Genomic DNA, 22,399 nt, shown 5'->3' with positions numbered 1-22,399 from the left:
CTGCTGCTTGCTCCATCCAATCAAGTTAATGACATTCATACATTGCACTGACGTCATAAAGAAGACAAACTACCACAAGTTAGTAATTTATCATCCACATGAGGACTATCACCCTCATTCTGGTACCTCCCTGTCTATAACTATCTGTGTCTCACCCATGCCATCACACACTGCCTTGTCTGTCTTCCAGAACTAGTTATGGATGAAGCCAGCTATATATCTCACACTCACACACTCAGACAGTCACACAGTCGGTCATTTATGAGAGCGTCTGGTCCGAGTAATAAAAGCCCAGTGTTCAACTCGCAGAGAGAAAGTGAAGGAAAGAGGAGGACTATTCAGTGTGATTAGATTTAGCTCAGTCTGGAAGTGTTACCATGCACTTTTTAGATTGTTTTCTACAAGGCGACATTTGGTTCTGTTTTTCTAAAAGTGCCTTTTAGCAGACTGGTCAGTTTCCTGTGGTCTTCTTTAAATAACAACAACAGATTAAAGGAGCCCTGGAAGTATGCATTAAAAGAAAATATCCAACACTGCATGCTCTTATTACTGTAAAACGGGGAGAAAAAAAAAGCTACTTTTGATTTAGGACTGAACAAATACATCCTCATGAAAACATGCAAAGGAACAGCATCAATGCTGCAGCAGATAGGCATGCACAAAATCACACCTGCACATGTGCACATGCAGTCGCGCTTTACATATACATTTACACACTAACACAAACACTAATGTGAGTTCAATGACACACAAGATGGCAAATCAATACCTCCACACATCCTCACACATGCTTGTCTCACCTTTGCATTGATGACGGAGTTCTTGTGATAGAAGCAACACAGAGCCGCTGTCAGGGCCTTGAGGTTGCAGCGCTCCGACATTCTTGGTAACTTTTCTTTACTGCCAAGACTAACTGGGTAACAAATGCTGCCTTCAGCAAGCTGACTTTAGCTGTAAATGCCAGCTCTAGTCACCTTGACTACGGACCAAAAGCCAAACTTGAATGACCTCACCACTTGACAAGTCCCAAATCATTCTCTTTTGCCTCTTCCAGGGACCCAAAGACCCACCATCCCCATCAGGACAACTCCTGTTACTATCACTCTGTCATCTCTCTGTCTCTCTCCTCCACAGTCTCCTGCAGAGTGAATCCTCCACTGCTCGCTCAGCTCTACAGATCCTTTCTCACACTTTTTCCCTGCCCCCAAGCTCCATATATGGATGAGAGAGTGCCACATGTGACACGGTTTGAGCCAATCAAGTGAGGATTGACTGGGAGTGGCCCTAAAGCAAAGTCTCCCTCCTGCTCTCCCTGAAAACACATGGATGATGGAAGGGAGAGTAAATACATTCATTCATACATACTATATGTGATGGTCGATATTTTGCATCCACCAATCAAAGTAATGTCTGTTGCTTTTGTTGCCGGATAATTTGCAACTAAATCTAACAAATGTTTTCATTATTGTTCAGTGTGCAGATTATTTTGTAGATTTATTCATTTAATCTACACAAATACCCAACAGTTATATTACTAACTAAAACAGAGGCAATTTAATTTTCTCAATTCCTCAATTAATCCCTGTCTTTGCTTCAAAACACACACTGCTGTGGAGTTTCTGCATGGTATTTTCCAGAAGTTATCTGTCAGTCAAACCCAATGTCTAGCCCTGATGTCACTGTATTTTGCTCTCATGTCAGTGATGTTCAGGTTTCTGTAAGTGACGCTCTTTCCCTGTAAAACCATGGTAGGTATCACTGCTCACAAACAAGCTAACTAACTAACTAACTAACTAACTAAAAAAAAGAAAATGCATCTAGTAAGTTGGCAAGATTTTTTTCAATGAAAATAGTTACCAGACACTCACAAACATTTTATGGGTAAAGGCTGCAGGTTCAGCTACTGTTTGTGTACAGAAAATAATCTACAATACTGCTGCATGAGTGTCTAGACAAGAGGAAAGAGTCAGCTAGGTGCGTGTGTGTGTGTGTGTGTGTGTGTGTGTGTGTGTGTGTGTCCTGCAGAGCGACGCTGATAAATAGCCGGCCATTTGTGTTACTTAATGACTGCTGAGCAATTACACCCACACACTAGTTAAGTGCTGCAGCTTTCCCACCAATTCTCTCACACACAAACATACACACTCCAATGGACAACAAAAACACACAGACCCAACTTGACAGAGAGAGAGCGAACACATCGCAGTGTGCACAAGCAAACAGAAAACTACAAAAACAACCATGAATGTACAGTATACACACAATTATGTCTTCACAAGAACAGCCACATACACATCAACAAACACACAAACACACACTGAGGGTGACACCCCAGCAGCAACCAGTTAAAGGAATATTCTGCCGCAGGAAATGGAGCCACTAATTACAGTATGAACTCTCTGAGGATCCACGAAGGAAATACATGTAGAACATTCCCTGGGGCACCACACAGCAGCACACACACTCACACACACACAGCACTGCCAACCACAGCAGCCCCAAATCACCAGCTAGGCCAAATGTCCACCTTAAAATACACATATCCATAGCTCCAGGAATGCTCTGGAACAACAACGAGGGACAGAAATCGGCATGCTGAGGTTCTATATTTTCTATTTCTATCTGTTTGTTGTTTCTGACAAATGGACTACGAGAGGCAGAGCTGTTTCAGCAACTTAGGCTAATCACATTACAAAATGGGAGAGGAAAGATGATTATTTTTGTTATGTAAAAATGATATTGAATATGTAGTTTTATTTAGGATATGTATTTTAGGGCTGAGGCAATGGAAATGGTGAGCAGTCTATGAGAGTCCATGATGTTGCAAGTAAATGACATGTACACCCTACGTGGTTACGTCTTAAAACGGTACTCCACTGGTTTTAGCATTATTTTCCATGTAATTTTCTTTTCTCTCAAAGCCTGGCTCCTACCTTACCCATAATGCAACTTGACTGGCAACAATTTGGCTGGAGAACTGGGTGTGTTGCATTAGCTGTAGCTAATGCTGCCTCCACCTACTAGCCTCAAGCAGAGATGAGGAGCAGGTTAGGGTAGTCTGGGAACAACAATAGTTATCAGGCTCCATCCTTGGGGGACAAACAATTCCTGCATACAATCTTATGCCGATCCATCCAGTAGCTACTCAGATAATTCAGTGCTAACCAAAATGGTAGACTGTGTGACTGGGAAATAGCAAAGTACATATTTGTGTCTATCTACACAGAAAAGACAGGACAAAGCACAGTAAGTACTCTTTTTGTTTGTGTTTTTGTTCCATAAATCTGCCTTACATGGTGTGTATAAAATTGCATCTAGTGGGAAGCAGCACAAATAGTACGTGCAGCTTATTGTAGATTGTATCACCAAAACAGCTCTGGCCTGTCTGGTCATGGACATGGGACTCTTGGTGTCCTTGGTGTCCTGTCTGGCATGGAGACAGTGGATCGTTTGGGTCCTGTGGGTTGCAGAGTGAAGCCTATGGATCAGGCTTGGTCTGGCACATCATCTCGACTGGTTACAAGTCTGCGTAGTTTGGAGGCCAGGTCAATGCTTGGAGAACGTTGTGATGTTCCCAAAGTCGTTTGTGGGTAGTTTTTGTGGGCTTTCACAGCAATCTGTCCTTCTGGGGAAAATGGCTGGTATTATCAAATACCATTGCCATGGGGGAGTGTACTTGGTCTGAACAATATTTAGGTGAGTGGAATGAAGGTAACATCCAATTAATGGATCCAAAGCTTTCCAGTATATTATTGCACTGTAATGACATGATCAATGTGCTTCCCTTCACCTGTCAGTGGATCCAATGTTGTGGCTGATCTGTGTATTTACATTGTAATGCTGTACCGTCTACACGCTGTGCTATCAAAATCAGTTTATTAATGATGCATGATACTGAAGTAGACATTTGGCATGCACGTGCTGTAAATACAGTACATCGTCTGATTCCCTGGAACTGCCTGGAAGTTTGGTTATCAGAAATGGGAGTCATAGTGGCCTGCTGTAACAAACAGTGACAGAATGACAGCAAGCTACAATCTCAGCATCCCTGTCCTTCTGTAGCAGTTGGGCAGCTTTCATTAGGCTCTGCTGCTCACCCCCTGGGTTAGTCTGGATGTCTGTACGCGTGTTTGTGTTAGTGATGGGTCATCGACCAGTAATGGACTGTGATCTGGATGACAGTCGCATTGACTGGTGCAATATGATGTTTGCGCTGTGCAAGCCCGCACATAGTCAGTAAAAATGTGGTCAAGCAGTGGGACAATACATTGTATGTAGCTAAAAACAGAAACCAAATCCACAAGTGTGTTTATGTTTCTTGCTACAAAGTGAGCTACACTGGCGTACTAGAGGTGATGATATACAGTTCACACACTGCAATTAAAAACTAATTCTACCGATACTCAAAATGCAAGAACATGAGTTGTTACTCAATTCACATAAAAGGAAGATCAGCTTCAGAACTTATGGAATGAGGCATGGAAATTCAGTTTTGTTTACACTTAACAAGCTGAAACGGCATTTGTTCAAATGTAGTAAATGGTAACTTTATGTGTGGTCTAGACATTGCAGTTCTTTTTAAGAACTTGGTGTCAGACCTGACTATTTCTGACTGAACGCTCTGCAGCTTGCAACATACTATACGTAGCAATCAGCATGCAACGTGATTAGTATGCACTGTGCCTGAAACCTCAGACTTGGTACAGTGGCTGCAGAAGGTCCACAGCAACATGGCATATACTCTCACTTCACCAGGTTTGTATAGAATAGAATAGAATAGAATAGAATAGAATAGAATAGAATAGAATAGAAATACTTAATCTATCCTAGACCTGGGAAATGATTTTGTTACAGCAGCAAAAAGAAAACACCAAATCACAACAAGTTAGAAAATATGGTAAATTAAGTCTATAAAAAACAGAATAATAGAAAAAGGGCTAAAGTGAACACAGTGTGACAGACTAAGAGCAGAATGACTATTGCAAAACTACAACATCAACAGAAATGTGCAAGTTGAGTTAACTGTGTAGGTTATATGAAATGAAATAACATGAGAATGAAAAATAAATAACAGGCTCAATACCACTAACCGGCACTATTTAACAGTGCAGTAACCTTAAAATTAACAACAATGAAGATATCAATTAACCAGATAAATACTATAAAAAATGTATAGGTATTCAGCTTTCAATAAACATTAAGAGCATGCACACGTCAGTCTTTGCAAATCATAAATTTGCCCTCGTAGTCATATGGTTTTATGTCACATTAAAGACACGATCAAAACTTTTGACAGCATTTAAACATTCTGTGTTCACCACAGTTGATAATGCCTGTTGAGCCATGTGACATAGAGTAAATTGCTGCACCCAATCTATACGGTGTGACCCAGATCTCAACATTGACCCTTTACCCAGAGTGACTTTTTTATCTGTCTTCTTACCAGAAATTAAGCCACACTCTTTTTGTCATCTGTAAGAGTGTGGCTTCTTACCAGAAATTAAAGGCAGTTTGTAGGGGAAGGCTGATTTTAGGGAAATAAAGCTCTAATGTGAATTTAACAACAATGGGTATGGTATCTGACCACATCTCTTTAAAAAACTGTGTGAGTCTAAAATTTGAAATGCCGCTGAAGATAGCAGAATGAGTGAAGACCTAACAGGAGAATTATTAATCATCATCTGCAGTAGCAAGCTGTTGGGTCACTGGCCAGCTGCCTGCTCTGCTTATAGGCTGACAAACTGAGTGATTGATTGGCTGTCCAGCTTATTGACTGACAGACGGACATACCCGCAAGCTAGCTGGTGGAGCTACATAGATGGCAAGTGGGGTGACCAGTGGTTTGGCTGGTTGCCTGATTACTATCTGAAGTCATGCTGGCTGGCCGACAGGCTGGTGATGATCCTGATGAATGTCACACTGTTGTTTGGACTTCTAACTGACTGATAGACGGGTGATCAATCTACAGTTCTGGAGTCTGGTGGTCACATCGTGCAGTACCTCAATTTGGACACTAGATTGTGCACTCTTCTAAAAATTCAAGACAATCTAAATTTAGAGATTAATAAATTGAACGGGTAAACATTTGAATAATTCTAACTGTAACCTCCAAGTGTTCTTATATCTTCATTATTTTTAAACATCACTGTATAGTGCTATTGTTTACTGTTTGCATCTATGTGTGTGTATTGTATGCAAGTGTCATCCACTATGAGAGTTAGAAGCGACTGCAACCTAAGACCACACACACATGTCCACACAGAGAGCATTATTGTTTCCTAAAGCTCTCTCATGAGGGTGTACAGCAACCCTCAACTCATAGAGGGGGGGATGAAAGAGAAAGAGCAAAAGAGCCCGAGTCTTTTAGAAAAGGCTCAGTGAAAGAAGAGTTGTGTTCGATAAAAATCACAGAGGATCTTTCTTTTTCTCTCATCATTAGCTAATTTGTCATCAAAGAAAATAGACATAAGGGAGTAATATACTGCGAGGTGTTGCCTTCATGACAAGTGATAACATGCTGAATCAACTGATGAGTGTTAAAATCAACCAACTGCTCTCCATCTTTATGCTCATGAAGAATCCTTAAGTAGTATTTATCAAACTCCAAAGCTCTTATTCAAAAAGTTTGTTACATAAAATCATTGTGGGTGTAGTATGATCAGACTTGACAGACTTAACAGACTGACAGTTTTGGCAGCATAAGCAAACAAACCCCACAACTGCCAGTGTATTTTCATTTTACTGTTGCTAAATTTTACATGGAAAATACATGACTTGACATTTTCCCCACTTTAAACCAGAGAAAAAAAGCAAGAATAAAAACATAAACATTTCGTGTGTGGGATAACCAAAACTAACTTTGGCAAGTCTTAATATCTACTATGTACTTTTCATTTTCAGTAATGCAAAAGGAAGAACTTGGTTGTGAATTTTATTTAATCTCATTAATGCCGTTTCTGCTTTAAGAGAGAAAAACAAGCTGAAGCTGAATTTAGACATCAAACAGCTCTGGACATGAGACTGTCCACCCAGAGAGAAACTGGCCTTAGGTCAGTTAAGTGAGGGATATATTTATACTATTGTTCTCCATAGACACTTCCTTTCCTGCACACGTCTATTCCTACTCAATTGTACTGTACATAATCGATGAGCAGTGAACAATGCAAGGCTCACAGCACTGACACATGAATGTACTTTTGACCTCTCCACAGGAAAGGACACTGAGCACCTGTACTGTCTGCAGCAGTCTGTGCCTGAGTATGGACATATGTGTGTGTGTTTTCATCCAGAATGGAAATGCAAACACACCTGGAGTAGCAATGTAGCAGAGCTGACAGCTATACTTTCACACATGTTATATAATACCTGGAATACAGCAGCTCCGTGTACGATCAGCACACACACAGACACAATGAGTGAGCCACGTACTCTGTTGACACTTGCTCACCACCCTAACTGGACCAACGAAACAAACACCAAGTTCTATTTGTGTATGTGTGTGTGCAGGTTTGAGTGTGGATGAGGTTAGCTCCCACATGTGCAACCTGCTCTCGTGGGAAGGACTGAGTTTGCTTTTCACACTGAGATGTTAGCATCCAAACACATGAGCTAATAGATGGAGGACATGATTGATGGATGGAAAGAGAGAGACAGGATGATGTTAAATATTAAAAAGACAAAACAAAAAAAAAGCACGCGGAAGAGAACAGATGCTACTATCTCTCGTGTGGTTAGGACTGTTTCACACTGAACTCCGGTTATGTACAGTCAGTACAACATGTGATGTTTGATAAGATTTTGATGTAACTTGTAAGAAAAAAAGCACAGCTCACCTTTGAATTATGATGCTCTTGATCATAAGTCAAAATAAGACGAGAGTTGTGATGGGCTAATGGTTAGTGTGGATACCACATAACTGCAAAGTCAGCAGATGACCTGTGTTGCATGCTCTTGCTTCCTGCCTGCTTTTTTCTCTCCTAGCCAACAAAGGCAGGAATGAGACCATATAAGAGATCTCATTGTTTATCTGCAATTTGTTACTAACAGGTCTGTAAGGACAGTTTGTCCTGTCAGAGGGTTCAGAATGAATTAAGCTGTACTTAAGAAAATGCCCTGAACCCTTATTTTTATTATTATCATCAGTGTTATGTTGTTCCTTTAATTTATTTTTTTTTAAATAAAGTAATGCAATAAGTTTAGGTTTCCAACATCAGTTACTGTTTAACATCATTGTTTTACCCAAATAACACAAAGACTTGACAGAGATGCAAGATGAAATTTAATTCAGTTATGATTTAAATCAGGCAACATCAATTATAAAGAAGAAGTTAACAGCCCAGCAAGTGTTCTGGGCCAGATCTCAGTTCTCAACCTTTCCATTTGGTTTGTGTTCCAACAGTACTTAGATTAGATATCCTGCCTGAGCACAGAAGAGCTTATTTGTGGAATATGCCTACCGTTTCTGGTGTGATGTCCTTTTATTACATTAATTTTAAAACAGAAATTATAAGAGCAAAAAATGACCAAAACCTCAACAGAATGATGTTAACTGAATGATAACCTCTCAGTCACCATCTCTCTTGAAGCTGGGACTCAGGTGGTGTGTGTGTGTGTGTGATATGATTTAAAGCAGAGTAACAGCAGCAGCACAGAGGCAGCTGCTATGATTTAAAGATCTATAATCATTGCAGTCCAGGAGCAATTGCATTAACTTCTGCTAAGACTGATCTTCCTACTGAAGCCTGAAGAAACAGCTGATTGGTGTTTCATGCCCCGCGTTGGATTTCATACATTTACTTGGGTTTTACGAAATCTGTTCACCGTTATTTCACCTGGCAATATGACTTTTTCTTTACAGCTGCAGTGTTTTAACAGCAGGGTGGAAAGAGGCGGTTTGAGGTTTTGTGTAACTGGTAGTATTACTTTTATCTTCTACTACAGTATATACTGAGCAGACTTGCAACTTATGGCTACATTGTACATTCTGTGCTAGCTTTTTGTGTTTGTGTGTTTCAGCTTTTTATAACCAGCTCCTACAACACTGTAATGTGTATGTGCAGGAAGAGTAACAAGCTGTTGATTCCTGTGAAACATACATTTTTAGTATGAAAACCTAAATGCAAAATATTTACAATGGTTCCAATAAAATGTAGTAGAATTTAAACTACCAATAATATACAGTAACAGTAGTTGCAGCTGTAACTGTAGGACCTTTGTCAATGCACTGTGCACAATATACCAGTGTTGCTCTTACCTTAACATAGTCCACTGTGGCGTCCAGGCCAGCAGCTGGCTCCCTGGGGAACACAGACAGAGACAAGGTCCGATTTAGAGAACACATCTTGCCAGTGGAACCCAAAGCACTGAGTGGTGACCTTTGGGTTCTCCCTATAGTTCCTATTACTGCAGAGCTTTCTGTATTAGATACAAGTCCAGGTGATTCCCTAAATGGTGCTGATGCTGCTTCTTTAGCCCTCCTCGGCTCTTTTAGCAGATTATATAGCTCAGTGGAGGTGTGACACTTTCTAAAAAGGTCTAAATGGATTTCACTGGTCCAAACAAGCGTCCATCTTAGCCATATGCTTGACCAAGGAGGCGAACCTGTACTATAAAGCTGAACGTTAACTGTAGTGGTAATGTTATCCAAAGTTCACCAGGTTCCACTTTGCAAGTGGGTTTCTCAGAGAGAAAAAAGTCGAGTGAAACCAAACCTCACACTAAACTGAGTCTCCCCCTTTTCGCTGTCCTACTCGCTGCCTGTCTCTCACTCTTTCTTTCTCTCAGTCAGTGGTAAACATGTTCACTCTCTGCCTGCCTGACTTGGCCTCCCTCCCTCTCTCTCCTCCCCCACCATAACACACATCGCAGCCACACGCCTACCATTCTGAGTCCACTGACAATTTCACAGAGAGGTTAGAGCACACACGCAAAAACAGCACCAGCCGCTTTTTCTTAAATCACTCTTTTTTCTTTTTTTTTTTTTTTGCGTTTTTCTTTGATTCCTTTATTCATTCAAAAACTGCTTACAGTCACATCACATAGTTTGACCTTTTCTGTCTCTTTCTCCTCATCTTGGTCGAGCAGCAGTTTCATCTGCTTTTATTGACTGATGCTGATTAAAGGTAAGATTACACAGAGAACATTTTCCAAAATTGTATTTTGGCATTTTGTTTCTTTTGACCACCAGCACAAAGTCCTCTTATTTTGTTACTTTAAAAAATCCACACATGTACACTCCAGTACTTCTATTGCTCTCCATCTTTGCCATGAATATTGGTACTCGAGTGCATAAATGCAGCTCAGAGTCTCTCTCCACAGGAGGCTTACGTCCAGGGGCTCAGGGAAAGAGGTAATTAGCTCAAATCCCTAGCTACATTAGCAAGGTTGCTAGTTTAAATCCCTTAAGCCTGCACTGGTGTTCCCACGGGAATATTAGCACAGTCCATTACTTACCAAACCAAATATGTTTAGCTCTAAGCCCTCTCAGTTTTAATATGGCCCCTGATAATGAGTGGGATTTAGTTATGTAACTGAACAGAAGCTTCCATTCACAACAATGTATAGTCATTATTCATAGAAGGTAGAGTGCTCAGGCCTTTCCGTCACCCTCGGGATCGACTGCAGATTGAAGTTTGCAGAACCACGAAAGTGCAGTATATGGCAACTGATCCTATTTTACATTACTAATCTAGCATATCTATAACGCTGAGTTGCAAATCACCTGTTGTAGGCTGAAAAATTACATGTGATACGCTGCAAAAATTTTGATAATCAAAGATGAGTATTTATTGCTTTACACGTGTATTTTATTAGCTTAAGTTACAGTTTACTCATATTTAAAGTCAGAACAATTTGTGAATATGTGGTAGGCTGTGCAATATTGCAGAAACACTTGATAAAATGTTTGCTTTCACTCGATACCAATAACTTTTAATTACCTACTTAGAATAATGACCTGCAGTAAAAAGGTTTCATTTAAGTTCAACCATTTTATCCATTTTAGCCTGTTTATCTAGGTACATAGGCAATAACTAAATACATTTAAAGACAGATATAATAATAATTAAGGATTAAAGAATCATCTGATCTTGATACAGAATAAATAAGGAAAACCAGCAAAACCTAAAGGTGGACAAAGAGCAACCAGGGCAAAGTTGCCGCCCTGTATTAAGGTTCCAAGTGACTAGATATGACTATGTATCACTAGACAGAGATCCCAACATCAAGTCCTTCAGTAAGCTGCCAGAAGTTTGACGGTGGTGGGGGACGCATGGCTGTGGGTGTTTTTGGCCTGCGAGGCTCAACTCCACCAGCTGCAGCCTCCACCAGGAAAGGTCTCTGCACATAAGTGGAGGCAGCAAGAGGACCAGGCAGCAACTGACTCGTGGTTGATTTGTACAGAGGCCTTGGGGAGAAAAACGGTGGGAGAAGGGACTCCACTATGAAGGTATGATAGGCTGTTATAGGCCAGAGAGGGAGCCTGGTATTTGTTCCTACAACCTAACCATGTTTTTTCATCACATGCTTTCATGGAGGTTTACATCTGGTGCATTCAACTGAAACTATCTAAAATTATATCAATAAGTTTCTTATTGCAATTTATAAAGTTTCAGTTGCATGCCACTATTAGTTTTCCATCTGGTTCTACTAATATATGCAAAAATGTATTCATTTAAAAGCAGCCAGACCTGCTTCTGTTTCACATTATACAATTTTGTACTGTAAAAAGCTAATTGGTCATCTGCTACTTTATGAGCAAACACAGTGTAAATACATAAGAGCTCGAACTCTCAGTTATTTTCATTATAGCTTAATCTCTCCACAATGTTTTCAATTAACTGTTTAGTCTATAAACTACAGAAAATTCATAAAAGACAGCATTACAGCGCCCAAGGAAGCAACTTCAGATTTCTTGTTTTGTGCATTATTGTTTGTTTCTAAGATTCCAACAAATGTTTTTGATGAATTGATGCTACACATGTAATTTAGAATGTTCCCATTCTAAAAATAACTTTTGGTGGTTGTTTTCCTTACAGTGATCAGTGCACAACCTCCCGTCACAGTTTACGTGGCGATATGATAAAAATGCAGAGACAGATTTGAAAGAAAAATTCAGCAAGTTTCTCTGGTCTCAAATCAGACATTTCGTTTGAAACTGACCATTCATTATAGTCATGTGTTGCTTCTCCCAGGTCAGCGGTTGGCTTGACCTTTGGCTGGCCCAAAACTATGACCACACCAACCACCTGCCCCTCATAACCCTGACTCTCTAACTCTTAGGTGGGTGATGAGAGCACCACAGACAGACAACACCCATTTGATTCCTCGTGGGTTAAACATGCTACAACTCAGGGAAATTCCATTTTTCCTCAGATTCAGGCAGGTCAGAGGTCAGGTTCACAAAAAGAGCAGAAGCCACTGAGCTGATAGAGATTCATTGTCTTACACTCAGTTTGGTGGTTTTCACCACCTTGCATCTTGATGGATGTGTTTTACGTCTTTATTCTTCCTTGACAACATTTAGAAAAGCCTCACTACAGCACTAAAATAAATTAAACAAAGTGTGGTGGATGTGAGATGGTTAGGCCCAGGCATTCCAGACTACACAAGATGACCAGTGCTAAATTTGTCTTTTTCTAACCATGATGCTGAAACAGCATCAGACACTGGATTTTTCTGCTTCTACAACCACAAAACTGATGTGCAACACAGGAAAGGGCAGAGAAAGAAAGACAGAAAAAGTAGAAGTGAGTGAGCGAGGAAAAAAAAAATAACAAGAGTAAGGAAGGCAGAGGCAGGCAGCACTCGCCACAGTCTTTTTCTGGCTACTGTTGTTCTTTGCGCTTCACCACACAATACTCAGCATGACCACAGTTGGCTTTAGTTAGGGACTACACCATATTTGTGTGTGTGGGAGAGAGAGAGAGAAAGACTGGCAGTAGGAGCAATGGAAAGAGTTGATGGCAGGATGCAGAGTCAGCCAGCAGCCTGTAGAGGTCAGTGTGTTCCCAGTATACAGAGTAAGAACCTCTGTGTAAAGTCTGAATTTGATGTGTTTCCAGACTATTTCTCTGCTTTACACTCATCATATTACACCACAGTACAGTTAGAATACAAAAACTAAAATAAAATGAATGTGCCTTTACTCTACTAGTTCCTCATCAACTAAACATGAGACACTAAAAGACATGAATCACTGTGCAACTTTGGAAAGCTACTGCTGTAAATTTGTTTCCACTGCCTACAAGTAATTCTCCCCCAGAATCTCAGTTATACCACTGATTACAATATGCTTGACCTTTAAGTGTGGTGTTGATGGACACAACTGTCCCACAATGCAATGCCATAATGAAATGCAGGGTGCTGGTAAATAAATAAGTAAACGCATGAATCAATAAATAAATGAAGCTAATTGTGAACAGAGCTGAAGCAGCTCAAGGAACACCCTAACACACAAAGAAGAACTACTACATATTTGGAAAAACACTCTGTTAACTGCTTGCAATGTATAATTGTGAGTAATATTTTAAAATCTGGTATCATTTTGTGTGAGCACACAGTTGTAACATTTCTGTCTTGTGTTTCAGTTTGGAAAATAGCACAGGTGTGAGTCGCTTTTCCTTCTAAGTTGTGCAATTCCCTGGCCATGAATAAAATTATCGAGGCTTTTTTAAGTGAACTTATAGTCACTTTTAAGTGTGAACAAGCCACTAATTAAAACTCTGTTGGAATTACTCAGTAATAGTAGGAATGTAGAGACACATCAGGTGATTTGCTGGATAGCCTGAGGACTGACAGTTTCCATATCTGGTTTACAATACAAACACTTTTTCCAGTGCTTAACGCCATATCATCTATAAAATATTTTCTTGCAGCATCATTAGAAATATGTGATTACCGTTTGCTTAAATAAAAAATCCATTTTGTTCCATGAATATCTGGATATAAATCTTGGTCAAAAATCCTCCCTCTGATTTACAGCACAGAAGCGTCCATCTATCATAACGTCATCGTGTTTTCTCCCTCAGTGTGTCACACATATGGGGATAACAGTAATCCGATGTGATAATGCAAAGATTGTAAACTGATTAATATATCAGTCTTTTAGTTGCATTGTGTCTATCTCTGCTCTTTAACACCTGTAATATTCATTTTTGCTCCCTCCTTTCCACTCTTTCCGTCTGTTGTCTTTCCTTCTCCTCCCCCTCCTCTCCTGGTGGTCCTCCGCTGCCCACAGAGGTCAACATAAAGACAAACTGACCAATCGGGAGCTAGTGCAACATAAGTTCAGGGGTCAGAGGTCGGCTGACAGCATGGCACTGGAAAGTCAAGACCGGCTGGCCATTGGTTACATACCTTAAAGATACACTCCTTTATCTTTTTACAGAAAACTTAGCTGTGAGCTACGTGGAGTTTCAACACTATTATGGAAGTTGGGAGGAAATCATGGAATTGGGGTAAACTACTGAGTGGTTTCATCACAGACAATCTGTACAAACTTTTTTTTCCCCTTAATATTAAAGTGATTGCAGTTTTTTAACCTTCTTGTCTAGATCAACAGCAAAATATTTCTTTAGATAAACTAGGATACCACTTTTCATGTAAATGAAGAAATAACTTTAATTTGAGAAAGGTATTGGAAACAACATTATTGGACAAAAAACTTCATGTGAGATCAAGCAGTTGACAGCCATATAGTTCCTTACCTAGGAAAATATGTCATATTATATAATATAAATTTGTGAGGTCATTAGTAAGGTAATTAGATTATCAACAAGTGTTGTTCCGTGATCTCCACATAGCTTGAAGTGAGGCCAGTGCTAGCTCATGTTAATCAACACCACCATCCCGCAAAACTAAAAATATCTCTCATCGTAGTGATGTTTTTTATCTCACTGCACTCATTTATTTATAAATCAAACTGAGACTACAGTTTAAGACACATCTCACCGATCCTTTTAATTACCACTTTAGGAATGAGAATAGAATGAACCGATGCCTATAAAACTGTACTGACTTCATGAAAAATGAACTAAACTCAAAGCGAGAGTATGATGTTGTTCATTATTTAGCCACCTGCGCAGGCCGAATTCAACCTGGACAAATTGCCCTGCTGTATGTCAGCAGCATATGAAATGTATCCAGCAGGAAGGCAGAAAGATAAAGAGACGAGACAAAGAGTTCACAGTAAACTCTGATCTGCAGTGCCACACCCTGACCTACAAAGGTAACCTAACTGCTGGGGGCTACATGCACACAGCCACAGACACACACGTATGTGCACACAAAGCTGGCTACATCAGATACAGTCTGTTGTAACTCTACACTAGAGATAGAAAGATGGGACGACATGATGAGGGATGAGGTGTGTGTGTGTGCATTTGTGTGTGTTCCCTCTGAAGTTGAGCTAACTACGACGCCCCCTCAGGGTTTTCTTTACAACCTCCCCTGTCTCCATCCAGCTCCAAACTCTCTTTCTTTTTGCACCATGAAGAAGAGCTGTCTGAATATTCAGCATATTTCCGTCAGACCATGATGAGCCTTGATGATGGACAATTTCAAACTAATGTTTAGACTCCCAGGACACCCCTTTAACACTCACTTTAATTCTTTTCAGTATTAAATATAATGTGGTAAATATAAAATGGCTCTTACAGATTTCTATCAATGAACAAGCTACAAAGTTTAAAACACTTTAAAACTACCATTTTAGCTGATATTACAGTGGATTTTTGTATCTCTAAGAAACGTTCTTGGTGGGCTTGCTAAGATTTACTTTAATTGCTTCCTGTTTTTTTCCTGTTTTTTCTCTAGCTGATAAGCCAACTGATCAAACTGTACTATTTGTGACGGAAAATATTTGCCCTGAGAGTGAAAGAACAAATCACAGACTAAAATGGACATTATCCACTTACAGAAACATTATCCACGACTATCTGTGTCAGTACATGTGTTTACCTGTAACCGTGGAAGTCATCAATGACATTTTGGACCAGTGATGAGGTCATGGGTTGGTGGATGTGCCCAGGAGCTAGTAATGTGTTCCCGCAAAGTAATGGCTGCGTGTGATTGGTTTTTGGGTCCCAAGTATAGTTTCCATGGGCGAGGTTGGCCCCTCCTCTCTTGCGTCGAGGCAGAGTTCCATGAATGGAGATTGGCTGGTAGGCAGCGGTGGGCATCTCTGATAGACTGCTGCCCTGCCCTGGAGGGAGACTGCAGGAGAGAAAAACGGGAAAAGGTTCAAAAGAGCAGTAAACTAAATTAAACACCTTGAGAAGACTATTTTTTATAAAGGTTGAGGGGTTCAACAGTTTTTGTCAATTTAAAATGAATTACATAAAAGTGGTCCTATGAAGTTTTCTTGTGAACAAATTAAAGTTCTTGGTTCACATTCGGTGCTGCTCACCAAAATACATATATTGTGTATCTGAGGCCCCATTTACATGTAGCAAAAACTGTGACATTTCAATGCGTTTGGGCCGTTGGTTTACACTAAACGAAGCAAAACAAGTCATCAAAAACGATCATATCTGAAAACTCTGGCCAAAGTGGAGATTTGGAAAAACTCGGGAGGAGACGGAGTTTGACGTCACAGTATGCGACAAAAGCGTCATCAGCGTCATATGTATGCGACCATGTTTACAGTTTTTCTACTGTGATAGAAAGTCAATATTTTCAAGTATTTTACTTGATTTGTACTCAAGTACCACATTTAGGAGTAGCTACACTTCTCTGTCAGTCCAAACAAACGACTTGTAGCAAAGATGTTCATTTTGTCCTCAAAGTACAAGTAGACTTAAGAATTTCTTTGTAATAGGACAATGGTATGAAGTTGTTAGCTGTACCTTGACATGTTTCGGCGTTCCATCTGTCGACACTTCTGAAGAAGGCAACAGATGGACGCCGAAACATGTCAAGGTACAGCTAACAACTTCATACCATTGTCCTATTACAAAGAAATTCTTAAGTCTACCAAACAAACGACTCTCGCACCATTGTCTTTGAAGTAACAGGAAATAATTTGTGCCATTTGTTGTGTTTTTTCCAGGATTCTGATTGGCTAGCATGACTTTATGCTTCTCGTTACACTGCCCCCTATAGGTTTGGCATGCTCATAGCAGGTCTTAACGACGTGTTTATGCGGGTTTGTGTAAATTCCGATTTTTTTTAAAACAATCTGGTGTTGACAACGTTATTTTTGAAAACGTAGATCTGCTTTTGTAAATACCCAGCTATGTGTAAACGTAGCTTGAGTCTAAACAAAGGTGGCAAGTACATTCAATATTCAGCGAGTATTTCAGTCACACCCAGATGATTCTGCCATGATTCACTGAAGACCAGTTTTTATGATGCTCTGAGCCACTGTTGGTCATTCAACTCACCCGGGTCTAGAGCTGAGGAGGTCCATGGAGGAGGCGAGGGAAGCCTGGAGCCTCCTGGAGGAGCAGGTGGTGCTGCTGCTGGGAGCACCAAGAGAGCTGCTGGGTACTCCGGGGTGGGCAGGGCCTCCAGCTAAGGTGTGGTGTGCATGAAGGGACCTGGGAAGACTGGCAAAACGCCCTTCTGCCATCATCCTAAGCTCTGGAATTAAACACAGACAAATAGATATGACTTGAATCATATCTTCACCAGCACTGTAACACTTTGTATTTGAAGCTGATCTTTCCACAGATTAATGAATGAATGAACAGAGATTTTTTAGTTAAAGAAAGGCAGGCGAACAAACTTTGGAGGGTAAAAAGTTCCTCAAGTATGTTATAACCAGCATGCCTACAGTAAGCTGAGGCACACAGTTACATAACGACGGCACCACAAGGCAGAAGGGACAGGTGTAAAATTCTGCAACACACCGCTATGAAGACATATGATCTGAAACTAAATACATACTGACATACAGCGCTTTCTGAGATGACATATTATGATACATGATATGCACATAAAGAGAGCCAGGACAACGGTTGCTCCTTCTTAATACACTCACATGACTGACACATATTCATACCCTTTCGAGTGATCATACATACAAAAATACACACTAACGCCTTGCCTGGAGGGAAATATAACTTGTCATCACATAATATTATACAAGCAGTTGCAGCTAGGTAAGCTGACCTCTAAATATGTCTGAGTGATGACTGAGTGATCTTCTTGACATGTATGCAAACACACATCAAATAGCTCTATAAATATACTATATATTTGTCATTTGAACTAATAAAATCGACACGTTTGGATTGAGATCTCAGTAAAAGAAACTGCTCTGGGGGCTGCATTAGTTACAATTTAAATATAGCACTGCACTAATAAATCTGGACTACAGATATTTCCAACAATACTCACTACATTCTAGACAGTTACTAAGAAAAATGTGTAACAATCAACAATTATGTCCGTCTTTAGGTTGATTCCTCAAGAGAACTGTATAACACTGGCACAAAAATGTTTCTCCCTCAATAATAACTCAAATACAGCCACCAAGAATCAAGCTCAACATGTAGCAGTTACAATAAAAGAAACCTGAATGTGACTTACCAAACAGGACCGTCTAGTAGTTCAGTAAAAGACAAGACTTTTTACAAGACACAATGCTAACCTCGGCTTTCTGTTAGTTGATGTGAGAAGAAAATAGAGGTCTGACCCTCTGCCTCAGTGTCAAGTGGTATTTTTAGCAACAATCTCTAAGTATCATACCATGAGGAAATTCTTTAAATGCTTTATATTCCAGCAACGTCCTAAGAACCAGATTCTACTCCAGACTTTGAAAAAAAATTTAAAGAAAAAGCAGCACTCGGCACACTATTTTTACTCATGAGGTGGATTTGGTCTGATGACACACAGACACACGGACATAAACACACAGTGATGAACAAGACAGATAGGTTGGGAGGGATAAAAAAGAACACTGGGCAGGTTCTTGACAAATTCCCCTGCTGTGTGATGATGACTGGTCAGCACGCTATCATCTGCTCTGAATCACTCACCATCCTGCAGTTAGTCACACTGTACAAACTAAAATATCATGAGATAACAGAAATGTCGGCAGACTGGATGAAACGGACCCTTCGTATCTCATCAAGAATCTGACGTGAACAACAACGCTCCTGCTTGTAATTGTGTCTGCATTGGAACAACCTGATTATGATCAGAAAGTAGGCTGCAGAGTAAATTGTGGGGTTTGGCACCGTGGCGGTCTTGCCGGAAGCAGTCGGGCCAGACGGAAAGGCACTGTTTTGACCCAAAGGGATCAACACAGCTGCTGATGAAAATTAAATTGAGTTTGAAGACAGAAGACTACTGACTTCAGAAAACTACTAATTTCAAAATTCTAAGTTCTATTTGGTTAGAAGTGAACATTTTTATCATAAATCACTAATTTCCTGAGGAGGTGATATTAGATGTTATCAGTGCTGTTAAACATTTCTTAAAAGCTAACTGTGAGGAGTGAATGAACTGAAGAAAAAAATGACTAAACTAAAGTGAACTGACTTAAGTGTATCAGTTAAAATGCAGGCTTTTACGCATGTGCATGACAATAACAAAAGACTAGGTGCAATGAATAACACACAAAGAAGCAATACTATGAACATTTCAAGAATTTCACTCCACTATCTTGCCAGGAACTACATAAGAAGCTAGCCATTATTTTCCATCTGTGTGTGTTCAGTAGATCGATTGGTCCAGGACTGTTATCTAAGATAAGCACAAAGACTGAGAGCTGAGTAAACAGCTGGCCACTACCAACTGGGAAAAATATACCTTGTAACAGCAAAACTGCCTTGTTTGCATGTACCTTTGTGCTAGTCAGGAAGCTAACCACTAACAAATGCAAGGAGAAAATGGGTTTTGTTAAGATTTTGGTGACTATGCAAAAACTGGGAGCTCTACAGATCACTCAAATGCAAAAGTCAGTTCATCCACAATGTCTTTTAGGTGCTTCTACTGGTTTAGTACAAATGTTATATGTAAACAGGAACACTTTGTCTTTCTTAGAAGTCTCCTTTTATAGATCCAGGCTAACTGTTTAATCCGCTTCCACTGTTGTGTTAAACAAAGCTAAATGTCATGAAGTCAGCTTTGCACTAAACACACAGAGATGAAACTGATCATCTAACTCCCAGTAAGAAAGAAAACAAGCACATTATCTAACATGTTGGGGATATTTTGACAGTGAAATATTGTATATGCTGGTATGTCCTGTTACATGTAATAGAGATGTAAGTAAATAAACCAATGTGAAGTGGGAGTGTATTTATCAAGTTTTTTTTGTTTTTTATCAGATTAGTGTTTTGTTGTGGAAACACTGAGTCAAGTCAAGTCAAGGTAATTGATATAGCACATTTAAAACAACAGACCTTGATCCAAAGTGCTTACTAATAGAGGAATAAGGTGGAGGTTATAAATTTACCAAAGAAGCATAAACATTAAGGTTAAGACCCTACAATGTTAGTTATAATACAAATGCATCTATTCATTTTAGTGTGTAGTACAAATAACTGAACTGGATAACGGAAAATGATACTGCAAGACATTCAGAACACAGATGTGCTACAAGATGCATGTTTATAACGCACAAAGTTGACTTGACTTTCAGAAGGTACTCTAAATACATTTATTAGCCACAGCTGATGTTTGTCATTTTAACTGGCAAAAAACTATGTTCAGCATTAGCTTAAACTGAGGAGGCTGCTGAATTGCTACAAATGAGAAAAGACGCTTAAAAGATTGTTTAGTCATAAGTCTTGGAGCACAGCGAATCTGGGTAGTTTGCCAACTTTATACTGGATCTAAAGTAGAACAAAACACTCTTACTAGACTGGAGCAGGAGGACACTGAGCCACCAGCTTGTAATGATGAATGTCAATAAAAATGCAAATCTAGTTTAAGAGAAAGCAACAGCTGGCCAGGTCAAGACTCTTCAGTGTGACAAGTAAAGTTTATATACACACACAAACACACTGTAAAAGAATTGCTGAGGCATGCTGGGTCAGAGTGTGGTGGATTCCTCCGAGGGGCAGAACGACTACAGGAGGAGCACCTATTATAAGACCCTCTGGGATGGTCAGCTGTGAGTGCGTGTGTGTGTGTGTGTGTGTGTGTGTGTGTGCTCTGTTTTATGTGTGTGTGTGTGGCCCTGACCATCTGCCAGACACACACCCTCCCCTGCAGAGGAGAAAGGACAAATTCTCACTGAGCGAAAACACAAACACGTAGCACTTACGCACATGAATACTTGATCTATCAGTCTTTTAAATAAATTATTCATGCTAAGAGCTGAGAGGAGTGCAACCTTAAAAATTGTCACTCACTCTCCTGTCTCTTAAGTCCTCCCCATGTGCTCCTTCGATGCCATTCGTTTCCCTTTTCTGCCTTATTTCAGCTACTCCTCTCTCCCTCCCCATCCATCTTCCCCTTGCTCTTTCAGTCTTGTGCCCCCCTCCTTCTCTCTCTCTCTCTCTCTCTCTCTCTGTCCATCATGATGTCAGCTCTTCTTTTGCTTCCTGACTTCTTTTTTTCTTTTGTCCTCCCCCCCCCCTCTCATAATAATAGACCTTTCTTTTTTCTTTTTTCTCTTTCCCCTCCTTCTCCCTATCTTGCCTCATCCTCGCCTCCCTACAGCTGCTCCGCCACGGTCACATCGCCCTGCATCACACACACAAATGAGCAGTGGTATTTCCAACAACAAGTCTGATATTTTCTATATTAGGATAATATCACAAACTGCGTCGATATTTACCAAAAGACTGAAAAGGGATGCTATTCTTAAATGTTGGTCCACTTTTTAAAGTTTGTTTTCAGTGTTAACGTGGAGTAGTGTTGATATGATTACAACCAGTTTAACATAACCTGCCTACTGTCTTAGCTCAAATTACAGTTGAACTGCTAGATTTAAGATGCACTGATATCGACCGCCGAGCTCGTTATTTAGTATCCAGAGTTATGAAAGCACAAGTCATGTTTCACATTCTGCATACACAAGAAGCCATTCTGCTCTGCAAGAACTTGTGGACATTTAGGGCAACCAGGAACTTTGTGCGTAAAACTGTACAACTGTTTTAGGGTAGAAAAATGTACCTACCTAAGGATAGGTGCTTCTGAGAAGCTCTAAAAACTGCTGTGGTGGCTTTGACATTGTTTGGGTGAACTCAGAGAGGACCACACTGATTGGTTAAATTTGCAGAAAACAAAGAGAACCTTTTTTTCTGCCCTCTAAATGTCCTCAAAAGTAGCAGTCTTCTTCTTTCTAACATCGCCATAAAACAATATAAAATTCACCATACAGGTTAACAGTACAAACCAGCCTTTGCTCGATTTCCTACATGTTTATAGAACTAGAGTTTTGTCCAGTAACTACTAGTGGTCGTTGTTTTGATACACTCTAGTAACACTGTGGTTAGAGCTA

General features: G+C 40.1%; 1 protein-coding gene across 2 annotated transcripts in view; it reads right to left on the bottom strand.

The window, feature by feature from the left end:
• Positions 1 to 22,399, bottom strand: part of LOC103359087 (BCAR3 adaptor protein, NSP family member) — a 51,351-nt gene that overhangs the window by 24,712 nt on the left and 4,240 nt on the right. Inside the window, exons 2-4 of one of the 2 annotated variants that reach the window (XM_008284291.1) lie at positions 17,382 to 17,580; positions 15,958 to 16,212; positions 9,254 to 9,296 (exon numbers count right to left, since the gene is read on the bottom strand). In XM_008284291.1, coding sequence (XP_008282513.1) covers positions 9,254 to 9,296; positions 15,958 to 16,212; positions 17,382 to 17,572 — 489 coding nt within the window. In that variant the 5' untranslated portion in view covers positions 17,573 to 17,580. Of the gene's footprint in view, positions 1 to 800; positions 1,076 to 9,253; positions 9,297 to 15,957; positions 16,213 to 17,381; positions 17,581 to 22,399 lie in introns of those variants that run through there. The other variant, XM_008284292.1, reaches the window with a different exon arrangement.

This window comes from Stegastes partitus, unplaced genomic scaffold (genome assembly GCF_000690725.1).
Source record: "Stegastes partitus isolate 25-593 unplaced genomic scaffold, Stegastes_partitus-1.0.2 Scaffold353, whole genome shotgun sequence".
Classification (NCBI taxonomy): domain Eukaryota; kingdom Metazoa; phylum Chordata; class Actinopteri; family Pomacentridae; genus Stegastes; species Stegastes partitus.
This window is presented reverse-complemented; position numbering and strand designations above follow the sequence as displayed.